This window comes from Humulus lupulus, chromosome 3 (genome assembly GCF_963169125.1).
Source record: "Humulus lupulus chromosome 3, drHumLupu1.1, whole genome shotgun sequence".
Taxonomy (NCBI): domain Eukaryota; kingdom Viridiplantae; phylum Streptophyta; class Magnoliopsida; order Rosales; family Cannabaceae; genus Humulus; species Humulus lupulus.
This window is the reverse complement of record NC_084795.1, coordinates 50,951,565-50,978,983: the sequence shown is the minus strand read 5'-3', so window position 1 is coordinate 50,978,983 and position 27,419 is coordinate 50,951,565. Positions and strand designations below refer to the sequence as shown.

Below are 27,419 nucleotides of genomic sequence, written 5' to 3'. Positions count from 1 at the left end.
CACATAGCACCCGTGAGCTGAAGCCCAGCAAGAAAACACAATATAACATGATATAATATCAACAGTGATTGTATTAATTATTCAGGTCCAACAGTCCAAATAAATAGGTGACCAACGCAAGAGTCACGAATGTGGGGACAACACCCTTAGCCATGTGACGATAGGGTCACCAGGGCTTAACTGATAGGTTGTCCTTTCATAAGTTCGATCAAGATAGGTGCATGGTGAATGGTCACCAACATAACCTTCCGAATGACCATAGAGTCAAAACCTGGGGACAACACCCTGTAGCCATGTGATGATAGGATCACCAGGCTTAATAAATAAGTGAGCATCTCACTAGCTTTGGCAGGATAAGTGCATGGTGATTGGTCACCAACATAACCTTCCTCCCGATTCTAGAGTCGTAACTATGGACAGCGTCCCCTAGCCATGTGACAAACAGTCACTGGGGCCCTATGCCCTGGCTCTGAACATCTGGTCTTAGACCAAGCAAGAGCTTATAAGTTCATCGACTTTAGGGTCGGTCCAACATTAATGCCATAAAGCCATTCAATGCTGATATCGATTAGATCTAATCTTCATTTGGCCCGGCGTTCATAACGCTCTGCCATTTCTGACCTTAGGGTCAGTGTCCCTGACTAGTTAATGCCATACACAAGTAAGCCATGCCACCAAAAATATATCACATGTTCAATATCCTTAAACAAGGTATTCAGCATGCTCACTAAACAAGTACTAGTACAATTAGGATCATGCATAAACACAGAGATTCAAGCTCTGAACGATATCATACCCAGTAAACAAAGCATGTCCTAATCACATGTTTCTCATGCATCATATGCATAACACATAACAGTCCAAAATGCATCAATACTAGCCATGCATGTCATGTTTAATAATCAACCAACATGCATCAAGAATAGCCATGCATGTCACATAAACATAGGGTGCAGTTTTCTTACCTTTGGTCCAAGCACAGGTTACCAGTAAACGAGCCACAAGCACGATCCTTACTCCAAGCCTCTAGTGATATCCTAGTCACAACCACAAATGGTGATCCAATGAGTTCAAGTTCTAAAACCAATCTTGGAACTAAGACCTAGCCTCCGAGACATCAAACGCCACCAATCCAGGTAGTAGGAATGATCCCGAGGCCTAAGGTTTGAGTTCCCATGACTAAAAACCCATTTTGGTCACTTTTCCTCTTTTGAGCCGCGGCCCCAACCATTAGAGCCGCAGCCCCACTCAAGTCAGGCCCAAAAATCCTCTCCGACAGCAATTAGAGCCTCAGCTCTACCCCATAGAGCCGCAGCTCAAATAGCCCATCAGCACCAAACCAGCAGCTTCTTCAAGCTTGACCGCATCGCCCGAGAACAGAGCCGCGGCTCAACCTTGAAACCAGCCAAAAATCCTCCATTTCTTCATCTAAAATCCTTTCATAAACATATCCAAACATCTCCAAACTCAAAAATCAAAGTTCCCAAACATCCCCATGATCCAAAACCCATAAAACCCAAGTCTCAAATCACCCAAAAACACATCAAAACACAAAATCCAATTCAAGCTTAAAAACTTTAAAAACTTAGAACTTAATACTTAAAACTTGAATTACCTAAAATTGAGTTGTTTCCAACTAAATCCTCTGGCTAATAAGCTTCTAATCTTTCCTAGGATCGCTATGCCTTGATCCTCGCTTGAATCCGAGTCCTAGAACTCAAGTTTCCTTCGAAAATGCGATCGGGAGACGAAAGTGGAACTTAGAGGGAGAGAGAGCGTACATAACGTTCTTTTTATTCTTTTAAAAGGTTACTTCAAGCTTAAGTAGCCTCAACCAAATCCTAATGCTCGGGGTCCCGAAAACACCCCCGGGGAAAAAATAGTCAAAACCTCCACAATTTCCCTCTGATCTTACTAACTCCCAATTTATCACCAAATATTAATTCCCATTACCCAATAACCCGGTAATGCTCTAAATACCCCTTGACTTACTCCAAGTCAAGCTTAAATCCCGTTGTGACTTTCCCACTAGCTTACCTCCTAGGATCGTCTTGTGCTGGGTAACCCTGGCATAACCAAATAATAACAAAGCACCACACCCATTTCACATATATGCCAAAAATGCCCGAAATGGCCAAAATATGAAAATCACCCAGTTCATCACAAATGGGTTCACATGCATATTTAATACACCTAAACATGCATATTATCATTAAATAATACAATAAAGCAATTATGGCCCTCCCGACCTCCTAATCAAGGTCCTAAACCTTATTAGGAAATTTGGGGAATTACATAAGGCCAACCATTTTGCAGTCTAATCTGGCCTGACTACGCGAGTTTGGCTGACCGATCAGGGTAATTTTCACCATCTACCCTGTCCTCTTACTTTACTGTGATCACAGAGGAGCTCCATCGGGTCGAGCAAACAGAGGAGCCCCGCCCATGAAGTCTAATCTGCCCTGAATACTCCAGCAGAACCATCGGACACTTGACTTCGGTTCTGACTTAGTTACGAAGTAACTGGTTTGGAAATCCAAGGCTGGGAGGAACTTTTCCAGCACTCATACCCACGTCTTACACATTGGCTACCACTGTTGGGTTTGATGGCCTATCTCAGCAAAAGGTACCAAATAAATCATGGTATGGGTTTAATGGAAAAATGACCGATCCCAGGCTCTGCCACTCTCAGCTCTGCCTCGGCGTCCAGCCCCACAGGCTGTGTTCTACGTCCGAGCTCAGCCACCTCGTCCCCTCTCGCATATGGTAGACCATCTAACTTGCTCTTTCACGTACCCAAGGGGACGACTTAGTTCCAAGGAGAGAACAACGCACTCAACTCTCTCACTGCGCATAAGAACAATGCACTCAACTCTCTCAGCGATCGCACGAATAATGAACACAAGTTTTGTAAACCAAAAACTTATCAAAAAGATCAGTTTTATTTATAAAGTATGTTTTGTTAAGTCTCACTTTACAATTATTTACATCACTCATCATCATTTTTATTTACGATACACATTACAATACTTATTACATGCATCTTCTGCTACAAACTAATCCCACTCAATACGACGTGGATACTTCACCATCGCACTCTCTAGCTTTGGATGACCTAACCCGTATCGCTCACATGATATGTAGTACGAGATTCCACTTCTCACTAATTCATTTAACGCCCACGTTGAGTACAGATACTGTGGCTTATCAAAGATCCACCTCAGAAAGGGCACATTTACCAAATCACGGTGTTCACCTGCAATGGAAATATCATCAGAACCATTCACTTGCCTCAAAACTATGCCACATAACTAACTCCATACTTAACTGGGCATTCTCTCCCACCATCTGTACATGTTTTTCCTATATCTCACCGGCAGAGGCCTAAAGGGTCTGTGAAGTCTCTCATCAACACACGTCCATCGAACCTCAATAGCTGCAATGTTATCATTATCATAATATCAAGAAGACATATTCAACAACGAACAAGCATAAAACACAAACGAATTTTTATATACATTGCCTTAGTATTTTGCACATCATTACATCTAAAATTGTCCAAAAATCACAAAGAAAAGAAAAATAAACACATATGTACAAGTATATGACAACTATGCCGATCGTTCTATGACACCTCTTTCACCAGTCGGCATTGCTTCTGTCACTGGTATAGGCTTTCTGTCTGCCTCCACCACCCTCTGTGCAGATGCCCCTCCAGAAGCCTCTGCCATGGCAACAGTGCCCGAGACGGAAGCCACCTTCCCTACGATATCGCCTTCTTCGGCAGGTTCCCCATTTTCCAGTATAGATCGAGCCCAGGGTTTCACCCCTTTGCCTCAATTTCTCCAGATGTTGCACTGGGTAGTTGATTTGAAGATCCCCAAGCTCACTGAGGTACTGGTCGACGTCGTATTCTCCAACATTCACGTCTATACTTTTACAATACATCTCCAGCTTAGCCCATTTCTCCTCTGGGGTCTGCTTCTTATTGCGCAACACAAGATCCAGATACTTTGCAGTATCCACTTTGGAAATTCTCACGAACTTACGTTCGGTAATCTCACAATCCCTGATGCGCTGCCTCATGGCTTCCACTGCCGCCTCATCCATCTTCTGAAAAACAAACATGTCGACCACTCAATACATAAAACACAAATTTCAACCATGGCATCATCATGACAATCTCTACAACACATACCTTGACATTTCTTTCAACCGTCCCTCGATTTTGGCTATGGCCTCCTCTTTCTCCTTCAACTTATTGTTTAATTGGAGCTCTGCCTCTAGCTTCTGCTTACGTACGCTTGCAACGTTCACCTCCAACCCCTCCACCTTCCGTTGCAACTCTTTCTTCTCCTTCTCCAGCAACTCCTTATCCGTTTGCAAGGGCACCACTTCTTCCTGCAAATCATTAATCATGTTATCCAGCGTCTCCATCTGCTTCTCATGCTGCACGCAGAACTGACTCTTCTCCATCCACTTGTTGGTCATCGTCACTAGCTCTGCCTTTAGCTTGTCACACTCCATCTCTTGTTCGACAGACCCCATTAACTTTGCCTTCGTGGATGCCATTTTCTCCTTCACCTCTGCCAGCTCCGCTTCTATCTTTTTTATAGCCTCTACAAGCACATCACAATTAGCTTCGGCCACCCTTCTCCCCGCGCGTTCCTCCTCCAGCACGGCCGCCTGTTCAGCCATCTTAGAGCTGTTCTGAACAACCGTTGCATATTCCCTCCTAACAGCAGACGTGCATACATAGCTTTGCAAAAGTTCACTAAACTTGTAAAACATCAAACGCAACACACAATACATGACAAAAATCCTAACACATACAGGGTATTCGCATACATATTCTAGCAATCAGAACTCACCATCCATATGTGATCAGACACTTGTTGCAGCAAATCTCCCTGACCACTTAGCGACCCAACCACTTCAGCAGAAAGATGGAGCCTACTGATGCGCAGCATCTCCTCCATCAGTTTAGTTGACGTGACAGGCAAAAAATCTGGCAACCCCTCTACTCTACCAATTGCTTCTATCCCTGCTTACGCAGCAATAGAATCAATGGGGGCAACCGATTCTCTGCCTCTTGCTAGCGATGACACCACGAGGCTATTAGATGATAGCATAGATAATCCCATCTCAGGGAGTTGTGGCATTGAAGGATGAGCAAACAACCCCTCGCCAACATCCTCACCTAGTTCACTCGGCAAAAACACCGGTGTCCGCACTGCAGAGGATGTCAGCTGCTCCAGGAAGGTGCTGGGCGAGTAAAAAAATTTCGTCGTCCCTGGGGACACGGTAATGGCCTCCCCCATGGACGCCCCTACCGCTGCAGAAGCAGGGCAAGCATCGACGCTTGAGCTCTGACCTCCTACAACCTTGGTAGCTTTTGATCTTTGAGAAACAAGAGCAGTTTCCGAGGTGATTGCTTGGCTCGCATTGAATGGGCGTGAAGGGCAGCCTGTGGTCCCTGAGCCACCTCCGAAAGCATCCTCTAAATAGCGGTTCTTACGGGAGGTAGAGGTGGGGCGTTTCCCTTCTGATCCATGCCTATGGCCGATGTCAGATCCTCCAATCGAGGCAGAAACAGAAGACACTACCTCTATAGAGCTTGGACAGACGTTGGGAGATCTCACCCCCACCAGTAAGTCATCATGTACCCGTGTAGTAGCTGTCGTCTCTGACGACTTGACTATTGCAGAAGACAAAGCCACAGGGGGCAAGACATTTTTTGGGTCCTCTCCTAGAGAGGATCCTGGTGTGGAGGAGGAAGAGGATGTCTTAGTTGAAGGAGCAATGGGGGCAGGCCCTAGAGGCATTTTGGATAAAGTCAGAGATTGCCCAAGTGGTAATTTCCTAGGCATAAGCTTGGAGATTGTCAAAGAAGAGCCTCCAGTGGTAGAAGCTGACCCTCTCGGAATGCGGAGCTTGGACAAAATACATTTCACATCGTCTGAATCCTCTTCAGAAGATTCTTCCCGAGACTTCATCTTTCCCAGGGCGTCCTTTGGCAGAGGCACCTATTGGAGAGGTTGGACTAGCAGAGCAGCAGAGGGCATGGAAGACCGCCCATGTATGTGAGAGGATCTGCGAGCCAAAGCAGATTTGTCAGGGGAGGCATCTGCAGCGAGGGGTGGCTCAGAGCCATCTCTCTTTTTTCTCTTAGGGGCCCCTTGGCGCTTGGCACATGCTACGAAGGTCTCTGAACACGAACTTTCATACTCAGTTTGTGATAACGACAAAGTCGAGGAGGCAGGGGGAGACCTTTTTAAGAATGCCCCAACTGCTTCGCACACGTAGCAGTAACTTTGGAAAGGGACATGTCACCCTTTTGCGTTCTAACTTGCAAAGCCCCTAGATCAGTTTGGTCTAGGAAGCAGAGGCGGGTCATAATTTGCATGCAATAGGGATTCATGACCCCTCTGATGCTAATGGCATTTTCTTTAGACTCGTGAATGAGTCCGTTCTCTGTTAGCAGGCTCTGCCTCTCGAGGTTCATACTGACTTGAGGCCATGAAAAATCTGGGAGATAAAGTAAAATTAAAACACAAAGGACCGTGTGAATAGACAATCATTTAAAACAAAATATATGCACAAAGAAAAGGAAGAAAAAAACAAACCAAGGATCACCTCTTATGGAAATCCTAGCTAGGGTGAAGATTTCTTAGGACAAGAATTCGGGGTACCACGCACCTCCGACTGCGAAGAAGTACTTGTCACAATTCCCGTGGGAGCTGTCAAAGTCAGTGAAGATTGTTCGATCCTTCTTGGGGGAAAGATAGAAGGTCTTCTAGGGCTTTCCTTCTATTGCCTTTTTCGTCGACTTGGTGAAGCATGCATAAATGTCATCCGATTGGATGTCGATGTTCTTGAGAGCTCCGATCATCTGGGCCCCGACTATGGACTGAATGGCGTTTGGAAGGTGCTATGAAATGTGAGCCCCAAAATTTGAAATTATCTGAACCAGCAAGGCAGGAAGAGGGAACTGAAGCCACTCGATGTGCCTCAGGCTCATGACGATCTCATCGAGATTGACTACGTCTTTGAATCACCATTCTTTTAGTTCAGAATCTGTGAGCATTCAGACCGTGACATTGTCTGGGATATCAAACGAATTGCGTATACGTTCTAGTGCAGCTTTGTATCCCTCGCGGTCCACTGGTTCGGGAGATGAACGTGAAGCCATGGCTGCGAAAATTCATGTGATCGATTGTCTGCGGAAGAGAAGGGGCAAATGGACTTAGGGTTTTCTCTCTGTTCTTCTCTTAAAAGTCTAAATGAAAATAAAAGAAATTTGAAAATTGAGTGATATGAATTGGAACAACAAAATAAAAGAGGGAATACCATAATTGAGTGTAATGCTCAGTAATTGCGTTCACATTTAATGCGATATGACATTTGTCAGGGTATAACATGATTGTGTGCACACAGCAGTCCTCGATTGAAGGGAAGCGACGATGTTGGGAAATTTTTTTGGAGATGAAGGGTCGGCCCAAGGTTCGAACGGTCAGACATGTATACCACATTCAAAACTTGGGCCGAGGGGCATCTGTTGGGCTCCAAATATTCGGTCCAAACATTTTTCTATTTTGGGGAAAATAAAATGGAGCGTTTAGATCCAGGCAGAAAGGTTGGGATCAGAGGCCATGGGTCAGAGGCAGACCTCGCTTCTGCCCTCTGCATACCTGGAAGATTCGAAGGCATTTATGCAGGAAATTCAGTTATTCCTCTGACCAATCAGGGAGTAGACTTAACCGCCTAACTACTTAGTATTCATTTTTGACCCTATAAATACCATGACCTCATTTAGAAAAGAAAGTTCTAACTTAAGCATCAGAGTGTCTTTCTTGCAGGTACTCCCAGACGATTCGACGATCATATGAGTCATCTTCATTGCCAGAGAAGGATCAGAGAACAAGGGTTGGATTGAACATATTACAATTAAACATCATAAAACATTATAATTGATTGAAAATAACATAAGATATTATAAGACGAAAAATTTATCTATTTGTTTGTCTTAGGTATTAAGAAATTATTACCAAAGATAGGATAGTATGTTATTATCACATAGTGATAATTTTTTAATTATTTCTATTTTTACTAAAAGCCTTAGACTCGTTTGGAGAGGATGAGTCATTAATGACTCTTAAATTTTCCTCTCTCTGAATTGTCTAGTTCAGACGGTTTGAGATTACTATATACCTTAGTTTGATATGTTACTTATTTATTGTTTCATTTGTAGAGATTTCGGTATGCATCTCTTTTGTTCTCGTAAGTGGGTAGACTTAATTTTAGTTTGCGCACTTATGAGAACTATGGGAAGGTGCTGCCAAATTTTTTACAAATATGTAACAATATTATGAGCATAAATCACATTACATGTATATTGTAAACTTGAATGTGATAGGTTCTTTACCCTTATAGAAATGGAATGAAAAGGCGGATTAGGATACACACACAAATTGCTTGTAAGTTTGATGATAAGTGTTCCGTGCAGTGCTACACTCATACAATGTCGATCGACAAGAGCTGGATTAATTTGACAGATCGATTATCTGATGAGTATGAAGCTGGTGTGATGGATTCTCTTCAGAAATCTAGGCACTGCGTTGACTCAAGGGGATTGGTGAAATGTTCGTGTAGGAGGTGTGTCAACGTTGAATTTCAGACGATTGATGTATTAGAAAATCATCTCGTTGTAAATGGTTTTCTACATAAATATACCAATTGGCATTGGCATGAAGAGGATGAAATAATACCAATGAGGAAAGTGATAGATCAAAATGATGAAAATGAAATGATGGATGTTCTCAATGATGTTATGCAAAATGAAAATGATGAATATGAAGAGAATGAGCGCGATCAAGAGATACCTATAGGAGACTACCGGGGTGGACACCATTATAATGATTTATTTGCTGAGATCGAGGCTCCATTATTCCCTGGATGTCAAAATTACACATCATTGAATTTCCTAGTGAAGTTAATGCATTTCAAAGTGTTGGGAAAAATTCCCAACAAAATATTTGATGGAATGCTGGAGTTGGTACATGATGCATTTCCAGCCCCAAGTAAGCATCCAAAATTGCATTATGCAGCGAGAAGGTTGTTGCGTAAACTTGGATTGGACTACGAGTCAATCTATGTCTGCAAGCATGATTGCGCACTGTTTTGGAAATAACAGGTTGGAAAAAGAAAAATTCTTGTTTGTGGGGAGGATTGGTGGGTGGACAAGAACACTAAGGGAAAGAAAGTGCCTCATAAAGTGATGCATTATTTTCCTTTAACCCCTGGGTTAATGCAAAAATATGCATCGAGGCACATTGCTCAACATATGAGATGGAATCATGAGCAACATATAAGAAAATAGTGTATTGCGTGATCCTGCTGATGGGAAAGCTTGGAAGGACTTTGACCGAAATAATCCGACGTTTACAATGGAACCCAGGAATATGCGCCAACTCTTTATTTTGATTGAGCAAATGTACTCTTATATTTTTATTTATATGTTTTATATAAGTGTTTTAATTTTAATCTATTGTTTTATTTTTAATTCAAATTAAATTAATAAATATATAAATAAATATTGTAGAAAAAATCTCAGTTCAGTCTATACCGAGGACAGTGTCCCCGGTATAGCCCTACCAAATGAAAAAATTGGACAGGTTCCACTGACGATATTGTTAACTCTCTACCGAGAATGTTTGTCCTCGGTACCAGCTATACCGAGAACATATTTAATGTTCCCGGTAGAAGTTTACCTCTACCGAAGAGGATGTACCGAGAACTTTCTACCGAGGACATGTCCTTGGTACAAATTCTACCGATCAAGGACATGCGGGCTTCTACCGAAGACATTTGTTCTCGGTATAGCCCCTGTTTTTTGTATTGTAATTACCTGATAGGATCAATTCCTTGATAATAATTTGATACATGCATTGTTAACTTAAACACAAGTCCAACATAAACGTGCTAAACAAATTTGAAAATCTGCTACTTGTTGTGGTTTGGTAAAAAATTGGCATATGTTATGATTATATTTGTAAATCCTAAAATTGGCATATTTTATAGAAATATCTTTTTATTTAAAAGATAATTTTCATTTTCCCATTATTGTAATTTTTAGAATATTACTTTCCCATTATTGTGATATTAAGTTTCATATTATTCCATATTTAGCTTAATTTTATCACAATATGATTATAAAAGGAAAATGTATCTTGTTTATATAAAGAAAATATTATGTACGTACTCAAAATCATTTCTGGAATATTTGTCTTTATTTTTTCGTGCATCTCTAGATAATAAAATTCAGGAAACTGAATCTTTGATGTAATTAATCATTATTTCTATCTTGAGAAATTTGATCTGACACAGGTATTAGTTGTCCCCACCAAAATCGTATCTGTCGGATTTGAATCTTCTAAAAAAAGAAATTCTTCATCAATCAAGAATATCTTCAAATATTCTTGCCTTTATTAGGAGATTCTTTCTCAGCCTTTATGAACTCGTTGGTGCCTAATTTATGAGTGAATTGTAATATTTGTGAGATTTCCTTATTTGTATTCAAGATCATAGTATTCACGTGATCTTGTGGTAAAATGAGTGTTTAGTTTTTGTGGTAAGTTTATACCACTTTCATGAGTGAATACATGTTGTAATTTGAACACAATTTTTATAAGTCTTCGGGAGAGGATTTTTACAAGCCTTGTGTTGGGAGGATGCAAGCACTCGCTAGCCATTGAAGGGAGTTCACGTGGTTGAGCGTTTCAATCAAGATCAGATTAATGAAGAGAAGTACAACAAAGTTGCGGCAAATCTCAAGAGAGAGTCTTGTTTTGTTTAGTCAATATTTTGTACTTGTGGTTCTTTATTAATTGATTTTATTTTCTGGGCGTGGCCCCAAGGAGTAGGTTATCCAAAAGGGTTTCTGAACCTTGTAAAAATTTGTTGTGTTCTTTATTGTTTATGCACTGTTTGTGTTTAGTTTCTGTCGTGACAAGTTCGGATTCTGTCCTGACAAAACTGATATCTGTTTGAACATTTAATTACCATTCCGCACTTTAATTAATTCACATGGTTTAATTAATTTGGTAATTACTAAAAAAGGAATTTCAATTGGTATTAGAGTGGGTCACTAAACTCTTAGTGAGATTTTGTGGTTTTCCATTTGTTTTGTTTCTTGTGAAATGTCTTTCTTTACAGAATGTGGATCTATAACTCACCCTCCATTGCTGAATGATACTACTATCCATATTGGAAAGTAAGGATGAAATCTTTTGTCAAATCCCTTGATGAAAAGGCTTGGAGATCAATATTGACCAGTTGGACACCACCTGTCGAGACAGATTCGAAATCTGGTAAGACACAGGTAAAATCTAAACTTGAATGGTCTAATGAAGAAGATAAATTGTCAATTTATAATAATAAAGATTTACATGCAATTTTTAATGGTGTTGGTGAGAGTTATATAAAATTGATTTCATCTTGTGAGTCCGCCAAAGATGCTTGGGAAATCCTTCAAACTCAATTTGAAGGAACCGCTGATGTTAAGCGAGCTAGGCTTATAATGTTGACCACAATATTTGAAAACCTTCACATGTCTGAAAAAGAAACCCTCACTAAGTTTTATGAAGAATTTTCTGACATTGCTAATGAATATTTTGCTTTAGCAGAAAAGTTTTCTGACTCTGTTTTGGTTAGGAAAATTGTTAGATCTCCTCCTGACATGTTTCAATCCAAGATCACAGCCATTGAGGATGTAAAGAACCTTGACACCTTGAAAGTTGAGGAATTGATGGGATTTTTTTGAACTTTTGAACTAAATCAAAAGATCCACCACCAAGAGAAACTAATTGTTGTGAAGGAGAAATCGATTGCCTTGAAATCTTCCAAAGAGAAAATGGAAAGCTTAGATGAGGAAGAAGATGATGAAATTATCTTGGTAATAAGAAAAACATGTCTAAATCCTCCAAAGGTAATAATTTTTCAAAACCTTTTGAATCTACTAATTAAAAAGGTACTCAATGTAGGGAGTGTGAAGGTTTTGGACATATTCAATCCGAATGTGCCAATACCTTAAAGAAAAATAAGAAGTTCATGGCAGTCACTTGGAGTGACCAGGACTCTGAAAGTAGTGATGAGAAAGAAAATTCTATTCTTGCCTTAAGTTCTGTTTTTTCTTGCTTACCTCTTTCTGTGCATGTGAATGAGAACTTTGTTTGTTTAAATAATACTATTTCAACAGATGAGGGTTCCTATGGTGATTCAGATGAATCTGATTTGGATGAGGATTCCTTGAAAGAATCATACAAAACCATGTATGATCAATGGTTGAAAGTATGTTCAGATAATCATTTGATGGAAAACAATAACAAAGTTCTCAAGAAGAGAAATGAAGAACTTGACTCTCTTGTTAAAAAATATGAAATTGAGATTGTTGCTAAAGATTATGAAATCAATCCCTTGTCTAATGAAGTTGAAAAAATTGTGAAAGGTGTCAAAATGCTTAATCATAGATCTATGGTTTTGGATGATGTTCTGCTTGCAGGTCAAAAAGCTTGTGGTTTTTCTAGGTTAGGATCAAATAGATCTAAACCTAAAGGAAAAACAATTTATATTTATGGAAATCTTCCTATTGTTTTGACAACTGGCCCTTCTGCAGGAACAACGCAAACTAATGTGGCATCATCTTCTCAATATGTCACAACACATGAGAAATAGACCAGAAATTTCGAGAATAAAAAAATTGGTCATTTTATTCCAATTTTCCATTTCTGTGGAGTGAAAGGTCATATTCGACCTAAATGTTTTACCTTAATGAATTTTCTTAAAAAAAATTACTTTAATCATCATGGTAATTTGAGACAAATGCCCTTGAAGTAAAAGACACGACCTAATAAAGTTTGGGTGAATAAAAATGAATTCAAATGTCTTGCTGCCTTTACTTGTCTTAGAACATGTGCTTTTAACTCTTGGTATTTTGATAGTAGTTGTTCTAGGCATATGACAGGTAACAAAAGCATACTCCTTGACTTCAAGACTTTGAAAAATGAGGAAGTCACATTTGGAAATGGTAAGTCTTGTAAGGTACTTGGTAGTGACACTCTAAATTATGAAGGACTACCAAAGTTGCAAAATGTTATTTTGGTTGATAGACTTAAAACTAATCTAATTAGTATTAAGTCAAATTTGTGACCAAGACTTGTTTGTAAATTTTTCTCATGATAATTGTTTTGTGCTTGACCAAAATGGAAATTGTGTTTTGAAGGGTTATAAATCTGTTGACAATTGTTACACATTATCTCAATCACGCAGTTGTCACACAAATACAAGGAGTGATACTAATTTGTGTCATGAAAAACATGGTCATGTGGATTTTGAAAATTTGAGAAAAAATTGGAAGTGTGAGTCATGTTCATGATTTGCTGAATTTAAGTAAATATTTTTTTGATAAATGTGAACCATGTTGATTGGGAAAACATTGGAAAATTTCCCATGAAAAATGTTTTAATGTTGGAGTGTGTGCTCGCTTCCAAGGGAACCCCATGGAGTCTCATGTGACTGCTGTAAAAAGAATTATTCGTTATATCAATAACACTCTTGATTTAGACATTTGGTACTCCAAAGAAACAAACTCTAACCTTGTGTGTTATAGTGATGCAGATTGGGCAGGAACACACTGATGGCCGCAAAATTACAAGTGGTGGTTGTTTTTACTTAGGAAACAATTTGGTCTCCTGGCATAGTAAAAAACAAAACTCCATCTCCTAGTCAACAACCGAAGCTGAGTACATAGCTGCTGGAAGCTATTGTACTCAACTTTTGTGGATGAAACAAATGTTGGCTGACTATGAGTTTGATCTTAAAACTTTAACCATTTTTTGTGATGATACAAGTGCTATTAATATCTCCAAAAATCCTGTTCAGCACTCTCACACCAAACATATTGACATTCGTCATCATTTTATTAGGGAACTTGTTGAAAACAAAACTCTGATTTTAGAATATGTTGAGACTAACAAACGAATTGTAGATATTTTTACTAAAGCTTTTGTGACACCCCACGTCACTATGGCTGGTTTCTGGAATGACGACTGGCCCTACAAACCAACACGAGTCTTTTCAGCGTGCTTTGTCCTCACTCACATGCTTCCTAAGAAAACTTCCTAGGAGGTCACCCATCCCTAGATTACCCCAGGTCAAGCACGCTTAACTTTGGAGTTCTCAAGTGATGGGCTACCTAAAAGAAGATGCATCTTGTTGATATAGGTAGTACCCATCAATCCATTTAAGCCCTCTTCAACTGTGTAGTCCCATACCTACACAGTCTTAGAATAATCACACTTAACCTTCCCCAGGCGGTGTGGGATTGCACAGCTTACCCGGTCTTTCCCCTTACGGATCACGGGATTATGACTGTCACTGTAACGCCCCGATTTCCCGAGACGTTACTTAGGGAGTCCATTTAAAAATAATAAACAATAAATACTTTAAGACACTAAGAGAACATATTTATTTAAAATTTAAGCACACAATGAGATCTCATTATTTAAAAATAAAAATGTTGGACGCTAGGTTTAATAACAAAACATAAAGAAAATAACCATTCAAGTCTGAAAATTTAAAAACATAACATTTATTTCTAAAAACATAAAATAACTGGAGCCTAGCCTCTAACATGTTTCGTCCATGCCTCGAGCCCGCAGCACTCACTGCTTTGCTTTGCCTTTACCTGCACACAGAGTACCCGTGAGCTAACGCCCAGTAAGAAGAGCTATGTAGGACATAACTCCCCAAACCAAGAAACATAAACTTTCAACTAAACATAAATAAACATCATAAGCATAATAATCATCGTGCGATATATAAACACCATATCACACTAACATAATGTGTGTTACACTCACACACATAAATACTAACAAGTCATGTTGATCGGACATGAAATGTAATCTGCCTTGCCTACGCTGTACTCACACTCGGCATTCCCACGGTGGCACATAGTCTAGCCTACGCTGTACTCACACTCGGCAGTTCCGTGGTGGCATCCTATTATCCTGAGTTATACACACCCAAGATAATTCCTGCAAGTGCTATACTCACACAAGCAGCTAAAATCTAGTAGCACGCCTACTCTATCAACTAAGCATGTCTACTATGGCTGCTTCCTGGAATGACGACTGGCCCTACAAACCAACACGAGTCTTTCCAGCGTGCTTTGTCCTTACTCACATGCTTCCTAGGAAAACTTTCCAGGAGATCACCCATCCCTAAATTACCCCAGGTCAAGCACGCTTAACTTTGGGGTTCTTAAGTGATGGGCTACCGAAAAGAAGATGCATCTTGTTGATATAGGAAGTACCCATCAATCCATTTAAGCCCTCTTCAACTGTGTAGTCCCATACCTACACAGTCTTAGAATCATCACACTTGACCTTCCCCAGGCGGTGTGGGATTGCACAGCTTACCCGGTCTTTCCCCTTACGGATCCCGGGATTCTGACTGTCACAATCACCCCCCCTTACGGGCCCGACGTCCCCATCGGCCACACTTTCGGCTGGGTCAAGGCTCTGATACCATTTGTGATGCCTCACGTCACTATGGCTGCTTCCTGGAATGACAACTGGCCCTACAAACCAACACGAGTCTTTCCAGCGTGCTTTGTCCTTACTCACACGCTTCCTAGGAAAAATTCCCAGGAGGTCACCCATCCCTAGATTACCCCAGGTCAAGCACGCTTAACTTTGGGGTTCTCAAGTGATGGGCTACCGAAAAGAAGATGCATCTTGTTGATATAGGTAGTACCCATCAATCCATTTAAGCCATCTTCAACTGTGTAGTCCCATACCTACACAGTCTTAGAATCATCACACTTGACCTTCCCCAGGCAGTGTGGGATTGCACAGCTTACCCGGTCTTTCCCCTTACGGATCACGGGATTCTGACTGTCACAGCTTTAGACACGGTCAGATTTGATTCCCTCAGGAAATCCTTGGGGGTTTGTTTTATTTGAAATTGCCAATAGTTGATTGTCTTGCCTTGCATATGTGATTGTGTAAATCTCTTGTCCTGTTTGGAAGAAATTTGATGAGCTTATTTTTTAATTTTTAGAAAATGAACGTTATAATTCTTATACTTTGTGAGGAATAAAAACCATATTTGAAGAATTATAGACCATCCAATTTATATTTGATCAAATCATTATGTTTGTTTTTGTATGAGCATTCCTTAATCCAGTTTCTTTTTCAGGCTCCATTTTGGAAAAGAGCTACCTATACTGATGTGTGAAAGCCGACACAAAGTAAGTTGGTACCAGGTAATTAGCAATTATATTGGAGGATACTCTACTAGTGTAAAGGGCTACCATCAATATAAGAGTTATAGCCTCCATTATGGTTGAAAAAGGCTACAATTTCCAAACATGGGCAATGACCCTCGCTTTAAAAGGCCAAAAAGAAACGTCAAATTCATTACACATGCACACACATATGCTTGTTGACTAGATTGTGTAAGAATGTTGTAAGACTCATACATATAATGAATTGATTAAAGTATTTTTTGTGATTGGTATATTCTTTTTCGAATTATGGTCACTTAGTATTTCAATTATAATTCATCATTCTAATTCGTGAAACAAATGGTTATCTTGTTTCTCTTGAACATGACTTGACATTTACATAGACACATATGGTATGACAATTTATCTTTTTATTTTCGGCAATTTTTTTTTAAATAATAATAATAAAAATATTGTTTTTGACCGAGTACTAAAGAAAAAATCAAGTTTGAAAAATGATTGATGTAATTTATTTGTTTTATCTCATTATATTCAAAATCATGCAAAAAGTTTCCAATTTTGAGGTGTGAAAGAATTTTTTTAAAAAAAGAGATATTTTGGCATTTATCACATTAAATTCGGTTACCCATTTTTGAACTTTCCTCATTTGTGCACAGAATTCTCTATATATTTGTATTCACCTTGGCTGTTTAATTCAAAGTATTTTCTTGTTTTTCTTTCTCGCTCACTTGCACCCAAGTTGTTTAGGTTTTTGTTCTTTGTGTGTCTTCGTTTGTTTCTCTTCTAGCAGCCATGAAGACCCGAGGCCGTGGTTCCACCACCAAAGCTAGAAAGGTCAAAGACATTAATTTGGCCGATTCCGGGTCTGGCGATGTCGATTCTGACACCCCTGCTGTCTCGACTGCTCTCGCTTCTATCCAGACAGGAATTGCAAGTCTCTCCGAGTGGTTCACTAACATGGAGGATACTCAGCGCCAAATTCTTGCTTCTTTGGTGATCATCAATGCGTCTACCACTCCAGCTCCATGACGGTTACCGTTCCTTTCGATACATTTTTATTTGCTTTTTATAAATGTAAAAGAACACTAAAAGTGTCCTTGTTTTTGGTTTCATTTCGTTCGTTATTTGGCATTTTCTTAGACAATGTGGGGGAGAGAGAGTAACTCTATTTTTGTGCTTTGATTATGATTTCTGTGCTTTGATTATGTTGTTTGACCTACAATTGCTCATTGTTTTAGTCTTGTGCTTTTGTTATTTTTGGCAGGGGGAGTCATTTTGTGACTATTGTGAATTTAAGCACTCACTTGTTTTATGCATGGATCTTTTAAAAAATAGATATGCCTTGTCTATAAAATTGCCAAAGGGGGAGATTGTAAATCCTAAAATTGGCATATTTTATAGAAATATCTTTTTATTTAAAAGATAATTTTTATTTTCCCATTATTGTAATTTTCAGAATATTACTTTCCCATTATTGTAATTTTTGGAATATTACTTTCCCATTATTGTGATATTAAGTTTCATATTATTCCATATTTAGCTTAATTTCATCACAATATGATTATAAAGGGAAAATATATCTTGTTTATATAAAGCAAATATTCTGTACTTACTCAAAATCGTTTCTGGAATATTTGTCTTTATTTTTTCGTGCAGCTCAAGATAATAAAATTCAGGAAACTGAATCTTTGATGTAATTAATCATTATTTCTATCTTGAGAAATTTGATCTGACACAAGTATTAGCTGTCCCCACCAAAATCATATTTGTCGGATCTGAATCTTCCAAAAAAAGAAATTCTTCATCAATCAAGAATATCTTCAAATATCCTTGCCTTTATTAGGAGATTTTTTCTCAGCCTTTATGAGCACGAAATTGACTCTATAAATAGCTCTCTAAGGCATTGAGAAAAGGTGAACTCGTTGGTGCATAGTTTATGAGTGAATTGTAATATTTGTGAGAGTTCTTTATTTGTATTCAAGATCATAGTATTAACGTGATCTTTTGGTAAAATGAGTGTTTAGTTTATACCATTTTCATGAGTGAATACATGTTGTAATTTGAACACAATTTTTATAAGTCTTCGGGAGAGGATTTTTACAAGCCTTGTGTCGGAAGGATGCAAGCACTCGCTGGCCATTGACGGGAGTTCAAGTCACAACAAGAAAAAATGGTTTTTACTTCGGTTTTTAAGCTGGATTTACTTCGGTTTTCGCTAAAATTCGCAATCGCAGTAGTTCGGGGTGAAGTAAAAAGTAGTTAAAACTGAAGTGAAAAATAGGCTTTATACTTCGGTTATTATGTAAAAAGTGAAGTAGAAAGTGGGGTACGCTTCCTAGGTGGGCACTTTCTACTTCGGTTATTATGTAAAAACCGAAGTAGAATCCCCACTTTCTACTTCGGTTTTTACATAATAACCGAAGTAGAAAGCCCCTCCCCCCCCTTTTTAATAATTATTTCTAATTATTTTTAAATGGCCCAATTCTATTTATATATATATATGTATTTTTGCCCTAATTTTTTTGAAATAGTCTAATTATATGAATTTATAGTTATATATATTTTTACAATTGGAATTGATTTATTTTCATTTAATTTATAACAGAAATAAAAATCACAAAATTTATACACTTAGAATTAAATTTCTTATAAAATAAAATATTTATACATTCATATAATTGTTAAGTAGAATAACCTAATCATTCATATATACATTCACATAATTGTAATTAAGTAAAATAGCCTAAACATTTATATATACATTCACATAAAACTAAAGGTATGTATAAACAAAATAGCCTTACTAATAAATTTTAGTCATCAATCGGCTTAACTATTCTTGTTGGATTGGCAAGATGTCCTCCCGACCCTTGGCGACAATTTGGCTACTAGTAAATTTATCATTTAGTTCATTCTACGAAACAAACCCATGATATATTAAATTAGTAACTTGTAATAACACTTAAAAAAAATTCCTACTTTGCTTTAAAACACTTACAACTCTTTCTTCAAATTTTTTGTTCAAATTATCTTCGACAAGAGTCTTCTTCGTTTCTCGCGCTCTTATCCAAATTTCATATCCTTCTACATCTTCCACTCCTAGTTCTTTTTTCTAGGACATCCAACATAATTGAAGTTTAATTATTAAATTTTCCTAAGTCTAACAAAATTTTGGCAGCATAACAACTGCATTTTAACATCTCCAAAATTTTTAAAATCTGTAAATAACACACAAAATATCTCGACATAGTGTGCGAATTGAAAAAGGAAAACAATTAATAAAATCTATAAAAAATTGGCAGAGTTTCATTTGTTTTTATAGCATATCCTAATCTTATAATTATATATAAATCCAACACAAACAAACACAAAATCAACACACATAATTCCATCCTTATATCACCGCCAACAACAAATTTCCCAGAACCTACTTCATTAAAGTAAACACATGCATGATTTAACTCTAATTTTATAAATAAATATTGCAATAGTAATAAATAAAATATAAAGATTGCTCACCTCCAATATTACTCTTGAAGTCACCCAAAATCAATACCAAATTGGCAACTAAATCAACAACCCTACTAAAAAGCTTAAACAAAAACAAATAAAAATCAATTACATAATTAATTCAACTAGTTATATAATCATCAAACAAAATATCAAGCTAGCTATAGTTATAGAAAATAAAAAACAAATGTCACTAATAATCCAAACATTTCAAGTTCTAACATTGGCAACAATATTACCTATTGAAGCTATGTTTAGAAATTTCAATAGCAAGTCACAACAATTTTTAAATTTTACTAATATATATATATATATATATTTATGGAAGACTTCTCAATGGTTACGACTACCCATAGATGGGTACTAACAATTATGATGATGTGGCAACATAGTGACTTGGTATAGCAAGTTACCAACAAGTAAATATTTTTTTTTCTATATTAATTTTGAATTTAGTTATTTTTTTTTGCCATAATTAATGGTGTTTTCAACCAATGCGAAACACTAGTTATATTTAGAAATTGACATACATTTGAAAAATAAAAAAATTTACAATATTATATTTTCATAATAAATACACATTTTTCATCAAGTAACCCTTCAAAAAATTTGAAAAAAATCGAAATTTATTTTTAGAAATATTAATTAACAACTATAAATATGAACCATTGATCTTAATCTAATGGTTAGTATTAAAGTAACCATCTATGGGTAGTAACCATTAAGAGTGCACCATATATATATATAATTAATAACATTATATAAAATAACAAAATAAAAAAAATATAACACAAATATACTAAAAAATAAGTATTAAATTCAGAATAATATAAAAAAAATTAACACAAACAAAGTTTTAAGGTAACAAACCTTCTTTGATGCTCAAAATAACCTCTAAATCAATATTAGCAACTCTAAAACCTATATATAATAAACAAATTATATCTATAAGAAAAAAAAATCTGAAAATAATATAGAAAATAAAAAAAAATCATACAAACAAAGATTTAGTGATTCATACATTTTTTGAAGCTCAAGAACACATTTTAATGTAAGAAAACCAGTCAAAGTCCAATAACAATACCCATTTTCGAACCCTAAAAATACCCACACTCAAAGTCTTTATTTTCTCCCACAAAAATAAAAATGGAACTAATATTTTTGTTTTTAAGTAAGAAAAATGGTTTCAAATGGTAAAAAAAACATAAAAAATGGTATATTTAGTGAAACCCTCGTGGGAGTACGACAACAATGGAGGTTATCTGGGTTTGACGTTTGTGATTTTTGCTTCAGAGAGACGAATGAGGCGATAACTATATATTAAGGTCATTAAAACTCTTTTACTTCGGTTCTTATATAAAAACCGAAGTAGAAAGTACCATTTCTACTTCGGTTCTTATATAAGAACCGAAGTGGAAAATACTGTAGAGTCCAAGAACTTTACTTAGCTAAGTTAGATAGTAGTATTATAGTAATTATAGTATTATCTTTATGACTGTGGATTTTTGGTTCAGACCGGGATTTATTTGGACACTCATAGTAGTACTTGTAGATTTTCTAAGTTTAACCTATAGTGTAGGAATATTAATTTTAACCTAAGGTTTGATTAATATGACTGATATTGATGATAATATTTATTATACTATAAGGTTTAGATAAGAACCAATAGGATTTTAGCACATGTTATGTATGGGTTTAATAATGACTAAGTATTTTGAGGATTTAATTTATTAAGGGTAAAATTTGAATGCTCTAAGGTCAGTTAGCAGCTTTGAAAACGTTTAAGGGCTTAGTCAAGGCTGTTTACTCAATTCAAATTAAGCTAAAAATGTGTAATTTCGTGTTTAAATAATCAGCATATGCCGATATATCGCAGCTATAGGGGGCGATATATCGCAGCACGAAGATACGAAAAACACGAAATGATGCACGATTGCCTCAGGCATACTGGCCCAGGCGATATATCGCCTACAGGGGGCGATATATCTCCCCTCTCAGCATAATTTGAAATTTTTGAAATCGTTTTCCATTCAACCCTTCAACCTCTTGATAAGTCCAGCATCTTTTTGAACGAGTCTTCAGCCTCTGCTGAACGATAATTCAAATTATTTTCACTTAAAATGCCATTATTTTTATTCAAGTTAAATGAAGATCTCTTCATTCCTAAACTCTATAAATAGGACCTAGTACCCAGCCATTATTAATCTTTTACTCTAAGTTCAGAGGCTGCAAGTTGCTAGGTGAGTGTGAGAGTGTAAACACTTGGGTTGGGAATCATAAGCTTGATCATCATAAGCTTATCAAAACACTTGGGAAGTAAGATTTCATAGCATTTCGGTTCAAGGTTTAGATCGGTCTTATAAGTCTTCAAAGTATCCCAAACTCTAGTTCGTTTCTGTACTTTTTCTTTAAAAGTTCTCATAGTCTTCTACTCATTCTAACCTTATTCTTATTTTGGTTAGGAAATCTAAGTTCTTGAGCAAAAGGTTTTGGTAAGTATATTTTTAAAAGTATAGTTCCTTCATCTCTTTTTCTTCAATAGACTCACCCTTTCATAAATGGTTTTTAGGAGTGTTCCAAAGTCCCAACTGTCCTCATATCCCGGTATTTTTGGTAAGGAAAATAGGATAGAATTTATATGTTATATGCTTTTTATATGTTATCTTATGTTTTTATGTTATGAAATATGTTATGTTATGTTATGTTATGTATGTTTGTAGGCTTGGGCATATGACCCATATGACTAACAAGCCCCAAATGGATTATGGGCATATGACCTGCTTAGCTAGTAGGACCCCACTAATCTAATGGGCATATGACTTGTTTAGTCTATGGGACCCCAAGTAATAATGGCCATTATAGTATGTGTATGATATAAGTGTTATGTTATGTTTTTATATTATTTCTTATGAAATTTATGTATATGAACTATGTGTTAGATTTTCCTTGCTGGACATTAGGCTCATTCCTTTTTGTTTATATGTGCAGGAAAATAATCTTAGTGGCGGGAAAAGTTCTTGGAAGCTTGGAGAATGTGTATTGAGGTCGAATGGATTCAAGAGCCGAGTGTTACGATTCGATGATGTAGTTTTTTTTTTTATGGTTTTTACATGTATTTTTCCGCACTTGTTATGTAATCCGTTTTTATTTTAAATTATGTTTTGTTTTGTTTTTAAAACAATGGGATCCCATATCCTACTTGATATTTTATGTAAGTTTAACTCTTATTTTTACAAGCTTCTTAATAAAGTTATGGTATTTTCACTTATAAGTTTTATTAAGGATTAGTATGTATAGTTTTCGTTAATGGTCTAAAAGTCTAGAGTAGTTGGGTCATCACAAATACCCTTTTTACTTCGGTTCTTATATAAGAACTGAAATAGAAAGTACCCTTTCTACTTCGATTTTTATATAAGAACCGAAGTAAAAGCCTTCAGGGCCGCGTTTGGTTTGCTCCACTTTTCACTTCGGTTTTTTCATAAAAACCGAAGTGAAAAGTCCCAATATAGTGTGCAAACCAAACATGACCTTTGCTCATTTTCTATTTTAACTTCGTTTTTTTAAGAAACCGAAGTAATAGCCTATTTTTATGCTCTACCATTCCCAAAAGTGAAGTAAAAACCCATTGAAAGACTTTTACTTCAGTTTTTTTATATTCTATGTGTAAAAAACGAAGTAAAAACCTATATTTCTAGTAGTGAGTGGTTGAGTGTTTCAATCAAGATAAGATTAGTGAAGAGAAGTACAACAAAGTTGCGGCAAATCTCAAGATGAATTCTTGTTTTGTTTAAGTCAATATTTTGTACTTGTGATTCTTTATTAATTGATTTTATTCTCTGGGCGTGACCCCAAGGAGCAGGTTATCCAAAAAAGTTTCTGAACCTTGTAAAAATTTGTTGTGTTCTTTATTGTTCTTTAAACATTTAATTACTATTCCGCACTTTAATTAATTCACATGGTTTAATTAATTTGGTAATTACTAAAAACGGAATTTTAATATTATTTTAGATAACTTCTCACAATAATCTGTCTTTTTTTATTTTTTATGAAGGGCCTTACTCCTATTTATAAAAAGAGTAAATAAGATATTTTATTTATTTTCTCCGTAGTATCTAATTATTTTTTTGTAAAATAACTGTCAATCTTCGTTGATGTGCACGTGAGTAAATCTGTTTTCTGCGATATACTCGAGTGTTGTTAGTGTTCGCATACAGGACATTTCAATGTCTTGTGCTCACCGAAATGACACACTTAGCATTCTAATGATATTTGAACAGGCATATGGAATGGTCTCATTGGGTGATTGCATAACCATAACAATCACCTCCCAAATTTGACATTTTTCTATGTGGAAAAGAGAATGCCAAGAGCATGGCATTGGTCGTGTGTGAGAAGATGATATCATCATATTTGGGATAATAATAATAATAATAATAATAATAATAATAATAATATATTTTTAAGAAATAACAATTCCATTCAAGTTGAAACATTAAGTACATGAATTTTACAAGAAACAGATAATAGAACACAACCATTATATACAAGTATATTATCTAACCCTAGAGCCACCTTAGCTAAGGAATGAGCAAGGCCATTAGCCTCCCTTACCACATTACTAAGAGTAACACTAGGGAACGAAGATAACAAAATCTTAGCCCCCTTAACAAAATCATCAAGAGGGGAAATATCACAATTACAACTATTTATATTCTATCGACAAATACTTTAGCATCTATCTCAACATAATGGATAGGTAATAGAATAAATATACACCACTACAAAGCTAATTACAGCCTTCAAGCGTCCATTACAGTGGAAGAGAAAGCTTCATCCATTTGGAAAAAGTAGACCAACAACAATATTGCCCACATGATCACGAATAACAACACCAAAACCCATTTTAGAGTAATATCAAGAAACAACAGCATCTACATTTAGCTTGAAGCAGCCAGGTGTAGGGGCTGACCAATGAACTCCCTGCTGTGTAAGCTTAGGGTTCCTATCAGAAGCAAAAACCACAACTGCAATCTTATAATCATTAAAAAAAGCATTTGTCCATCAAACAACACTTGGAGCAGAAAGGTGAGACCTTTTAAAGAACAAGTTACTTCTATTATTCCAAATAGTCCATAATAAGCACAAAAACTCCTCCAATTCCTAAAAAGGAAAAACGTCATGCATATATAAAACTACGTCAAATATATTCTAATGCTGGTGGGAAAGAACTAATGTATAAAATTGAGAGTGTTTCAAAATTTTTAAAGCTCTGGAACACACTAGCAAAGCATGGGTTACTATCTTCATAATTTCCACAAAGATAATATAAAGAAGAAGAGATAATCTAACGGCTTAAAAGATTGGAACCAAATGGAAGAGGATGATGGCAGACTCTTCAAATAAAATGCTCAATTTTAGGAGGTGATTATATATGTTGAAGCCTAGACTGCCATCCTTCAAGTCGAATACAATCAAAGGATGAATGGAGGGAATTGGAAGCAAAAGCAAAATGGTGACCGACTTAACAATATAGACTCCTGAAGAAGTAAGACTTTAAATTTGAGAATCCAAGTATATAATATTAGGCAAAGGAATGAATGGCCCACACTGCATTCATAAAGCACTGGAAAGTAACTCCTCAATTTAGAAGTATCTTAAGAACCAATAGGAGTAACAAGGTAAGAAACCTTATCCGGAGGAAGATTGCCATATAAGTATAACTGAGGGACTCTAAAATTAGGTATCTAGTAATCCTGAGTTATAGAAATGGACTCACCATCGCCCACATTCTAGATCAAGCCCCTTTTTAAAAGATCTCGAACCCAAAGTATACTACTCCAATAAAAAGAAGGATGATACCTAGCCTTAGCCTCCAAAAAATAAAAAGAAAAAAAAATACTTAGCTTTAAGAAGTCTACTAAGGAAAGAGGAAGGGGTTAGAAAAAAAGTGCCAAGCCTGCTTAGCAATCATAGGATTACGTTTTACACAGTCAAAGTTGTTTAAACAAACTTCATGTGTGATGAAAGTGTGCAAAAACGTGTTTGATATATCAGCGCGTGCTGATATATCACAGCTATAGGGGTCGATATATCGCCTATAGTGGTTGATATGGAAAACACACTGACATTTCACAAACGAAACCACGGAGGCTCGAGATATAGGGGTAGGCGATATATCGCCTATAGAGGGCGAAATATCGATTCCATTTGAATGTTTTGAAAATCCATGGAATCCGAGACTTGCTCTTGAACGTTTTTGACCGAGTTCTGGGCAATAGAAAATTCAAATTTTATTCAATTATTTATTCATTTTAAAATGAGTTAGTTTCACTCATTGAACTCTATAAATAGGACATTTCACTCAGCCATTTCCATCATCATTCAAGCATTCTTCAAAGCCTCCAAGCTGCTAAGTTCATTCTAGAAAGAAACACTAGGGCTTTGGGGTTAAAAACTTTTCAATCTAAGCTTTTCTAAACACTTGGGAAGTAAGATAGAGTGATATTTCAGTATTGAGGTGTAGATCAAAGTTCTAATCTATCCAAGGTATTCTTTATCCTCATGTTTAGTTCATTATAGTTCCTCTTATTCTTTCATTTTCATCAAAATCTTAACTTGTTATAATGGCTTTTGGTTAGGTGTTTGAGTTTCTTGAAACTTAAGGTTTTCGGTAAGTTCTTATCTTGATGATTTAGACCTTCTCCTCATCTTCATTTCTTCAGAAAACTTATAATTTTTTTTACTGATTGGTTTTAGGAGTTTCCAATCCCTCTCTTGTCTCCAATATCCCGGTTTTTGGTAAGGAAAATAGGTTAGATTTTATGTGTTATGTTTATATGCTATGTGTATGTATGTATATATGTATATGTTTTATGTTGTAGTCGCTTGAGAAATATAGTTTCTTAGATAGCAAATAAGCAAATCCCAAGATTTTTATCATTACCATAGATTATAGTTATGATTAAACCTACCTCGAATAGTAGCAAGAGGACCTAGATGATTTCTATCACATACTACGGTAATGAGTTAATGAATATTAATATTGTAGTCCTATGTTTTTATGATTAACGTTTTTACGTCATACGTTTTATGATTTATGTTTTTAGTCTTATGATTTATGATATGTTTTAGTAAAATTTCTTTACTGGGCATTAGGTTTATTCCTTTTTTATTTTGCATGGTGCAGGAAAATAAGCTTGGAGGGCGGGATGAATTCATGGCAGCTTTGGCATGTGTATTGGGACAGGACTGAATGAATGGACTGATGGGAAAGATCGAGGATGATGTTTTGTTTCAAGTCTTTTTAAGTATGTATTTATGTTTTTCTGTATTTAGTAGTTGAATAATTAATTATAAAGGTTTTGTTTTCCTTATGTTTTTACGTAATAACAATGGGATCTCGTATTTTGGATTTTTATAATAAAGTTATGTTATTTTATGAATGTATTCAAAAGCTAGTGGTATGTCTTAGTAGTTTTTAATGGTCCGAGGTCTTTAAGTTAGTTAGGTCATGACAGCTTGGTCGAAGGTTAAGATGACAACGATGGTGCAGGCATGTCGGGATGGCCTGGTGAAGGCTGAGAAGCTAAAGCTTGAGACA

At 36.5% G+C, this 27,419-nt stretch overlaps 1 protein-coding gene and 1 long non-coding RNA gene across 2 annotated transcripts; both read right to left on the bottom strand.

Annotated features, from left to right (window-relative positions):
- Positions 1-4,185: 4,185 nt before the first annotated feature.
- LOC133824135 (uncharacterized) lies at positions 4,186-4,979 on the bottom strand. Its single transcript, XM_062257004.1, has 2 exons — positions 4,872-4,979; positions 4,186-4,779 (listed from the first exon to the last, which is right to left on the bottom strand). Exons 1-2 carry the CDS (start codon positions 4,977-4,979, stop codon positions 4,186-4,188), a joined length of 702 nt encoding a protein of 233 aa, XP_062112988.1.
- Positions 4,980-24,275: 19,296 nt separating this feature from the next.
- LOC133821110 (uncharacterized) lies at positions 24,276-25,375 on the bottom strand. Its single transcript, XR_009887318.1, has 2 exons — positions 25,169-25,375; positions 24,276-24,821 (listed from the first exon to the last, which is right to left on the bottom strand). It is a non-coding gene; the product is annotated as an uncharacterized LOC133821110 (long non-coding RNA).
- Positions 25,376-27,419: the final 2,044 nt, after the last annotated feature.